Source organism: Carlito syrichta, unplaced genomic scaffold (genome assembly GCF_000164805.1).
Source record: "Carlito syrichta isolate Samal-C Ts95f unplaced genomic scaffold, Tarsius_syrichta-2.0.1 Scaffold137712, whole genome shotgun sequence".
Taxonomy (NCBI): Eukaryota; Metazoa; Chordata; class Mammalia; order Primates; family Tarsiidae; genus Carlito; species Carlito syrichta.
In genome coordinates, this window is record NW_007081808.1 from 74391 (window position 1) to 84267 (window position 9877).

General features: G+C 39.2%; 1 protein-coding gene across 1 annotated transcript in view; it reads right to left on the reverse strand.

Moving 5' to 3' along the window:
- LOC103251241 (zinc finger FYVE domain-containing protein 9) overlaps positions 1-9877 on the reverse strand; it is a 104676-nt gene that overhangs the window by 73177 nt on the left and 21622 nt on the right. Inside the window, exons 2-4 of the mRNA XM_008049824.1 lie at positions 8653-8752; positions 5718-5894; positions 3916-4085 (exon numbers count right to left, since the gene is read on the reverse strand). Coding sequence (XP_008048015.1) covers positions 3916-4085; positions 5718-5894; positions 8653-8752 — 447 coding nt within the window. The remainder of the gene's footprint in view (positions 1-3915; positions 4086-5717; positions 5895-8652; positions 8753-9877) is intronic.

Below are 9877 nucleotides of genomic sequence, written 5' to 3' on the forward strand. Positions count from 1 at the left end.
ATATATACTACTGCTCCCATTTCTGTGAGCTCAAGATGAGAAAAAATAATCTCTGCAGTGATGCAAGTCAGAATAGTGATAACCTTGAATAAGGGGAGTACTGACAGAAAAAAGGCATGAGGGAACCTTATGGAGTGATGGAGATGTTCTTCTGCATGTTTAACTAAATGGTGGTCACACACACACACACACAAACACATTATATTTAAAAAGCATAATATATAAATTCATCAAGTTGTTTCCTAAAGATTAATGCTCTCTAAGCACTTTGCTATATGTACTTCATACCTAAACTATTTCTTAAAAATATACCCATGTTTTTTAATACTTTTGCCTATACTATCTATAATTTAGTACTGTAAGTTTTCAGTGGGTTTTTGTTTCAACTTTTCAGTGGTCAGTATGGTATATAAAAGAAGACTTAAGCCGGGCTCGGTGGCTCAGCCTGTAATCCTGCGCCTTTGGGAGGCTGAGGTAAGTGGATTGCCTGAGCCCGCGGGTTCGAGACCCGCCTGGGCGGCGAGACCTTATCTCTACCATAAATCAAAAAATCAGCCGGGCGTGGTATCGCACGCCTGTAATTCCGGCTACTCGGAAGGCTGAGGCGGAAGGATCGCCGGAGCCCAGCAGGTCGAGGCTGCGGTGGCCGAGAGCGGCCACTGCACTCCAGTCTGGGCGACAGAGTGAGACTCCAACTCAAAAAAAAAAAAAGAAGACTTAGAAAATTTTATTGGCAAACCATTATTAACTGATTAGAAGGCCTGATACAAGAAATAAAGCAATCTATTATAACCTGCTATTTAAATGGTACATAAATCTCCCCCCCACCCCTTTTTTGAGTCAGAGTCTCCCTGTCATTGAAGATGGAGTGCAATGGCATGCTCATGGCTACTGCAGCCTCAACTTTCTGGGCTCAAGTGATCCTTCTGCCTCAGCCTTCCAAGTATCTGGGACCATAGGCATATGCCATCATGTCTGGTTAATTTTTTGATTTATTGTAGAGACAAGGTTTTACCAAATTGCCCAGACTGGTCTGGAAACTCTGGGCTCAGACATTGTTCTTGCATTGGCCTCCCAAAGTGCAGGGATTATAGGTGTAAGCCAATGTGCCTGGCTTTTTTTTTATTTTTTTTATCTTATTTGAGTCAAGGTCTTACTCTGTTGTCCAGGCTGGAGTACAGTGGCATGACCACAATGATCACAGCTCACAGCAGCCTTGACCTCCTGGGTTCAGGTGATCCTTCCACCTCAGCTTCCTGAGTAGCTGGGACCACAGGTCTGGCTAATTTTTTAATTTGTAGAGAAGACGCTTCATTACATTGCCTAGGCTGGTGTCGAACTCCTGAGCTCAAACAATCCTCTTACCTTGGCCTCCCAAAGTGCTGGGATTATAGGCATGCCAAATCCTCCTTTTTAATATCATAAGTAGTTAGCCTCTACTAAAATATTTTTTGTACAAAGGTATTTACTTCATTTATTGAGCCCTTGTTAATAAGTTCCAAGCACTCTACTAGACCATAAAAATAAGAAAAATTTATTCTAGTCTGGCTTTAAAAAATTTATTTTCCCTTGCTGTCCCAAATAAATATTAAAAGAGTGTTGAACAATGTCAGAGCATAGAAATAAAATAATTAACTTGGTTTAATTTCTTTTATATTGAGCTGAAACTTGTTTCCCTATAATGTGCACTCACTAGTGCTACCTCATTCACTGAAAAATATTTATGCTTTAAGAACCTATCAAAAGCCGGGCTCGGTGGCTCAGCCTGTAATCCCGCGCCTTTGGGAGACTGAGGTGAGTGGATTGCCTGAGCCCACGGGTTCAAGACCCGCCTGGGCAGCAAGACCTCATCTCTACAATAAATAAAATCAGCCGGGCGTGGTAGCGCATGCCTGTAATTCCGGCTACTTGGAAGGCTGAGGTGGAAGGATCACCGGAGCCCAGCAGGTCGAGGTTGCGGTGGCCGGGAGCGGACACTGCACTCCAGTCTGGGTGACAGAGTAAGACTCCAACTCAAAAAAAAAAAAGAAACATATCCAAAAAAAAAAAAAAAGAACTTATCATACAAGCTAAGAGATGTAAAGAAATTTAACAGAAAAAAATCATTACCATATGAGTCCCTTAGTTATAAGTGATTCAGATAAGAATCATCAAAAAATAATAAAATCATTGGTTGAAAGATTGTTGGGGAACAGGATACTCACAGACTGAAAGAATCACTCTCATATTACTTATTAATTGCAAAGAGGAAAAGTATCCTTGCAATGGAGAAACACAGTACACATCACATTAACCAATTATCAAATTAATACTTATTGATGAAATTCTCTAAGAAATGATCATCACTTAAATAGCATTATTATTACCACCAAAAAATGTTTATTCAAACTAATCTTGAAAAAAGAATCAGACAAATACAACTTGAGGGTATTATGTAAAACATGCCCCAAATACTTTAACAAATTAATGATATGAAAAACTAAAAATAAATAAATAAATAAAAAACCAAAAGATAGAGGGACTGTTCACGATTAAAGGAACCAAAGAAACATGATAACTAAATGCAAATGTGATCCTTGATAAGATCCTGATTTTTTGTTTTAGATAAAAACTTTTAGCCGGGCTCAGACTGTAATCCCGCACCTTGGGAGGCTGAAGTGAGTGAATTGCCTGAGCCCGTGGGTTCGAGACCCGCCTGGGCAACTTGGCGATACCTCATCTCTGCAATAAATAAAAAATTAGCCAGGTGTGGTAGCGCGCGCCTGTAGTTCCGGCTACTTGGAAGGCTGAGGCAGAAGGATCGCCGGAGCCCAGCAGGTCAACACTGTAGTGGCCATGAGTGTGCCACTGCACTCCAGTCTGGGCCATGGAGTGAGACTCCAACTCAAAAAAAAAAGGATCTCATGTGTACATTTTCTAGTTGTGCTTCTAGGTGGCTCTGTTCTCTTATTGACTCAAAAACAAAAAAAAGGTAGTGGATATTTGTCCCCTTCTGAAGGGCCCCAAAGAAAGAGAATCCCGTTAGCCTCAAAAACTGTGACTGATATTCCTACAGAAACAAGGTAAAGTGAGAGCAGAGCATAAGCTAGTTTCCTCAGGTGTATTATCTGAGGTTTCCATCCATTAAGTTCTGGTATCCTTTTTAAAAATCGGAAATGGAAGCATTAACAGAACAGACAAATGCAGAGATGTTCGAGTTGAAGATAAAGGAATAGAAAGCTTCCTAGCCGGGCTCGGTGGCTCAGCCTGTAATCCCGCGACTTTGGGAGGCTGAAGTGAGTGGACTGCCTGAGCCCGCGGGTTCGAGACCTGCCTGCGCAATTTGGCGAGACCTCATCTCTACAAGAAATCAAAAAAATCAGCCGGGCATGGTAGCGTGCGCCTGTTAATTCCGGCTACTCGGAAGGCTGAGGCGGAAGGATCGCCGGAGCCCAGTGGGTTGAGGCTGCGGTGGCCGGGAGCAGCCACTGCACTCCAGTCTGGGCAACAGAGTAAGACTCCAACTCAAAAAAAAAAAAAAAGAAAAAGAAGGGTTCCTAAGTCACCGTCAGATTGTTTGCTCCTCCTCACCTCTTAGGAAAGAGGCCATCACAGAATTTGGGAAACCATGATTTGAAAATCAATGTATCAAAGGATCAGAATTCCCTCTAGACTGACCGCCAGCTTCAGTGGAGTGCCTGAGCTCATCTGAGAACAATTTCCATAAGAACCTTTCTCCTGAAAAGTCTTCCAAATATACAGCAAACAAGGATAGCTGATTTTTGCCACATTTAGTTTACCCCCACCCCCACACAATTATCCAAAACCTACAGGGTTCCAAACGAAAGGCACTCAACTTAGAAAAAGCCAAGACAGAGGTGGCACAATGCTGGTTAAAGTAGGTGCTCACTTTTAGTTGCTGTTTTGTTTTCTTACCTCTGCTGGTAGTGGACTGGTAGTTACCGGCTTGACTGGGTCATGTGACACAGCCAGGGTTCCTGCAGAGGAAGTTCCATTCATTGTTAATTTGGCAGCATCAGCAACTTCTCCATTGGGCAAGATCCCATCAGCAAACCAAACTCGCCTCTGCTCTCTGGGCTGAGCCACTTGAGGGGCCAGAAAAATAAAACAGGCATCAATTTGACATTGGTAGGGCTTCTAATATCAAAGAAGAGAAGGTAACCAATTCCAGATGTACAAGGAAATCACTATTTAGCATCTTATATTAGAAACATCTGAACTGTGTGTAAAAGTGGCTACAAATTAATTAAAAATACATTTAAATATGTTCTTTAATTCTATAACTTACATGCAAAGCCTTAAAACACTTTGTTTTGAAATATTAAGAGTTCTTCAACACTTCTATGATTATGTCACAATACTCTGTCCCGCAAAACTGAGAGAAACTGAGAAAAACTAAGGAAAGTATTTTAGGTGCCTAGAAAATAAATTAATAGCAAGAAAAAAATATCAAGCAACAGACATCCACATCTCCTAAATGTATGAGGTTTCCAGAGAAATTATCTGGTAAAGTGATATGGTACTTTTAAGGGGCAAAAGATGCCCTGAAGAATGTTAAAGAATAAATAATTAATTAAGAACGAGCTGGTACAGATTTGGAAGAACTGGGAAGCAAAATGACCAGTTTTTTGCCTAAAGTGTTACTGAAGAAGGAAAAGACTGATCTGGCAGTGCAGAAGTAGTTTTCATTTTGGTAAAAGGAGAGGGAAAAAGTTGGAAAACTGAGTCTGATGAAATGATCTCTTTAAATCTAGTTTCAGAAATCAATTCAAACAGTCAAAACACAGAGAGACTAGGGAAGAACAACAAAAATGACAAATGAAGTAAAGAGAATAAAGATTTTTAAGAAAGAAAGCCTGAACTCATAAAAATACAAGGAGTATGACTAAGGGATGATCTGAAAAGAAGGGAAAATGGGGAAGAGTATGATAATGTCAATAGCAGTCTTCAAAAGGAGAGGCTATTTAGCAAGGGGAAGGGAATATTACTAGATGAAAAGACAAAAAAATTAATGAAGGAAGATTGATTTTAATTATCAAGGGAAACTTCTTGACAAGATCGTTTTAAGAAAATACATCATTGCTATTTTTACTATTCTTCACCCCCTAAACATAGTGCCTTTCACTGACAATATCATAATCATAAAGATATAATAAACCAAAATAGACTGAGCCTATAATTTTCTACCTATTACATGATATAATCAGAATCAAAGTTCTGGATTTAAAGGTCTATGTACTTAATGTAAAAATTTTCATATTTTTATACAGACAGATTAAAAATGAAAAGAGAAAAATGGCAATGTGTATTCCAAAAAAGCAATACTAGAAAGGGCTGGTCAGAAAGAACTCTCATTTTCATCTCTTACTAAACACCTACAAAGAACATTAAAGTAGGCATGAAGCTAGGAATTTACAGGCTGACTTCAAATTCTATATCTCTTTTTAAGTATAAACGTGCTAATGACTCCATTTTTAAGTTGGAGAGGAGAATGGCATATTTTCTAAGGTGCCTCCAAAATATCAAGCAATACAATATGATTCTTTACTTGCCCAGAAATAGTCTTAACACATTTCTCACCTTGTTCTTTCACTTTAATAACCATCCAAAGGGATTTATCTGCAGTGTTTTAAAGACTTGTGCTGCAAAGTCCCATCAGCACCTTTTCAGAGGAACTTCGTGAGGAAAAAGAGAGAGAATAGCACATGATCCCCTACCTTCTGCTCCAGGGTGCTTTAAAACTCCCACAGGTACCATCACAGTGGGAGGTGGAGAGCTCAGGGCTCCTGAGGCCTGAGCTTGCTGCAAGGGAGGGATAGTAGAACAGTATTCAGCAGGATTGTTAGGGTTAGGGCTCTGGCTTGAGGCACTCATCATGTTCTCCCAGGCTTGAGCTAAAGCAAATACAGACACAATCAATGTGAATGGATTGCAAAATATGGACATCAAGACCTCCATAATATTGGATAAATAATGCAGCTCCTCCTCATTAACACTCATAGTATGCCTCTCTTCCAGTTAGTGAAGGTATTAAGGAGGTGACTGTATTCAATTAAAGGAGACCATGTAACTAAGTCAATTATTTGGTTGGAACAAATAAGAATCACATGATTATCAGATACTTCTGATGCAGACTGATGGTAGATCAGTCTGAGTTAAAGACTAGGCCTCTGGCTTTTTTGTAGGAGACCAAGCATTCCCTTAAAAGGGAATAAAACAATGTGAAACTTTAAGAATTAGTAACTGGAATAGCATTTAGGCATGTTTTGGTTTGTTTTAACATTTAATGTATTTTATAAAGTTCTAAAGTCAAAAAATCAAAATCAAAGGCTAAAATGGCACAACTCCACTGTATAATTTTTAGTTTCATTTCTAGACTTTTAAAAAAATTATACGAATCTTAGAAAACACAGGAGATTTCTAGACCTTTAAGGCTCTTATTAGTTAAGATAAAAATCTCATTTTAAAAATTCTAAAGCCTAAAGCTCAGGAGAACACATCTAAGCATTTTTGTGAATTCTGCTTTTATGCAATTATTATCCTATATCCAGCAATAACAACCATTTCACATCTTTGGTGTGTCTTAAAAGCACAGGACCCATTTGAACATGAAAATGTGCCAATATCATATAAATGTGATCAACCAATATGAACGATCACAAATACGTTAAGATTCTATGTACCCTATAATTTTACTAAATACTGACATATCACCTATTGTCTTTAAAGTAAACAGGATGAAAGGTACTACAGAAATGAAAGATATCAAATTTTATCTACTAGGTTCTGATAACACCACATGCCCAGGAGTAGAAACCACCCAATTTTTGAGCATCTTTTCAAAAATCTCATTGAACATCTAAGAGTGATCCAAAAGATATTGAATATTTATTGCCTCTTAACTGCAAGATAAGGCTAGTAACAAAACTATGTTCCTTTTAAAGCACTGGCAGGAAGAGGGAAGGAAGAGAAAAGGAGAAAGGGAGAAAGGAATAGGGAACACTGAAAAGCATCAAATTAAATATTCAGAAAAAGATCAGGCTAAGCCATGCGAGAGGAAAGACGCTGGAAAAACCAGGAAAAGTGGATTACCCTAGGATCCCTTGTTCAGGGCTTCCTTGGCTTAATAAAAGGTAAGTATTCCATGTGAATCCTCTGCCATTTCCTTCATCTTTAAAACTATGCCAAGTTTAAAAATTAGCTATCAAGTTGGATGCTCTCATCAAATAAAAGAGATATTGGGTACTGTAATTAAGCAGCATGCTCTTGTCTGTGGATATGAGTCTGAAAAATGAAAGCAGTGGAATAAAAATCATCAATTGAGCAATCAAGTGAAATAATTGCCATCGATAAAGTGACCCTTAAGAGTAGAGAGAATGATTCATATTTGATCAAAATTATAAGAATTCAGAAATGGGAGGAAATTGGGTGGATCATAGGAAATTAGAACAGATCAGATTAACTGTCATGCAATAGGTTAATAAGCCAGCAACAGGAAAACATCACTATGAGCAAGGCAGACAGACAGAGCAGGTGGGGCCTCAGAGCAGATAAGTTCCAGCCTCCAAGAGGTACACTACCCTGGCATAGGTAGCAATGGTGTCCAAGTTCAGTGTTTTATGTCTATTAGTAATTGTTCAAGCAACTGTACAAAGACACAAAGAAAAAACACTATAACCTGAACAACTTTAAAGAATACTCGGAGTTACTTTTGTTTTTAACTAAAATGCCCAGCTGGGCTCGGTGGCTCAGCCTGTAATCCCGTGCCTTTAGGAGGCTGAGGTGAGTGGATTGCCTGAGCCTGTGGGTTCGAGACTCGCCTGGGCAACTTGGCAAGACCTCATCTCTACAATAAATCAAAAATTAGCCGGGCATGGTCACGCACGCCTGTAGTTCCAGCTACTTGGAAGGCTGAGGCAGAAGGATCGCCGGAACCTAGCAGGTCGAGGCTGCGGTAGCCAGGAGCGGTCACCACACTCCAGCCTGGGCGACAGAGTGAGACTCCAACTCAAAAAAAAAAAAAAAAAAAAATGCCCTTGGATCATTTCCAGTCTCGCAAAAGATGAACCACTAAGTTTTATTCATCTTCCTCTGGCCATATTCTTTCACCACATAACTAAATTCAAACCCACTATCCTTATAACAAATCTAAGTAACATTAAAGATATAACTGGCAGAAAAATGCAATTTTCTACTTGCTAAAATATTTTTAAAAGATTAATGAAACAAGGTATTAATAAGAATGAATTCTAAGTTATTAAGGTGTTCCATAGAAAGAGATAACTTCTCTTGAAAGGAAAACCTCGGTCAAACTTTAATATCTCATCATCTAAATGGTCAAAAGCTCCCTATCCTCACCTTACCCTGGTAATTGTACAGGAACATTAACAGCTACAAAGCACTACCAGATTTCCAATTTCCATTATTCCTGCAAAACTTACCTGGTGTTAGCATTCATTCATTAAATTAGGCACAGGAATTCTGAAATGCCAAGATATTTTCAAAACGTGGAAAATTAGGTCAACATTTTTAGTTAAAGTTGTAATAGTTGAGAAAGTAAGCAACTTGTAGAGAAAGACGGGAAAAAAGTCTTTCACAGGAATTATCTTGTTCTGGCTCAGTAACTGTGAAATCAACCTGTTTAATACTTACCATTCATTAGCACTGAATGACAGATTACACACACTCTAGCTTCCTTTCTGTCCATATATAAAAGTTTACATTTTAGGCTACAGCAGGAAGCACAAAAAACCTGTGGGGGGAAAGAACACACAAAATTTTAGGATCATAGTGCAAAGAGAGTAAACAAATACTGGACAATACTGATTGACAGTGAACCTTATTAGACTATAATACTAAAGCTTCAAAAGAAAATATAGTTGAGGAAGCTGGGCAATTCAAAAGCATGAGTGAGATTTACAAGTTGTCAACAATAAAGAATCTGAAAAAGTTGACTGAAAACAAAAATCTTAGCCAAGATCACACAGCAAATACAGCAGGAAGGGGAAAAGGTCACCTGAGATACCTTTAGGCAAGATTTCTACACACAGTATCACATAACATGGGCGCTGAAAGATAGTTACATCTGCCATTTCTGTTTGAAAAGGAATTTTAGCAGGATGAAATAAACAACTATTATAATTCCCAAGTGTTTTTTTTTTTTTTCATCTCTCTCTCTCACTTTTTTTTTTTTTTAAGAGATGAGGTCTCACCATGTTGCCTGTGCTGGTCTCGAACTCCTGGGCTCAGCCAATCCACCCACCTCAGCCTCCCAAAGTGCTGGGATTACAGGTATGAGCCACTGTGCCCAGTCCCTGGGTTTTATCTTATGTTTGTTACTAACTTTATGTGTGAAATAATAACCATACCAGCTGGTTTCACCGTTTTGCTATAAAGGCTAGGGTTCAAAACATACAACTCAATGATAAAAATAAGCACTGTTCAGCTACAGGAAATCATAGCAGCCTACCAAAATCTGCCATGCCAATTTCCAGCATTTCATTTCTGCCTTCTTCCTTCTATACAAGGCAACAAAAATCTCCTTAGGTTTCTGCTAAGATTTATTTTCTTAGGCTGGGTGCAATGGGTCATGACTATAATCTCAACACTATGGGAAGCACAGGCAAGAGGACTGCCTGAGCCCAGGAGCTTGAGATCAGCCTGGGCAACTTGGAGAGACCTTATCTCTACAATTACAAAAAAAAAACCTGGGCTCGGTGGCTCAGCCTGTAATCCAGCGTCTTTGGGAGGCTGAGGTGGGTGGATTGCCTGAGCCTGCGGGTTCGCGACCCGCCTGGGCAACTTGGTGAGACCTCAACTCTACAATAAATCAAAAATTAGCTGGGCGTGGTAGCGTGCGCCTGTAGTTCCAGTTACT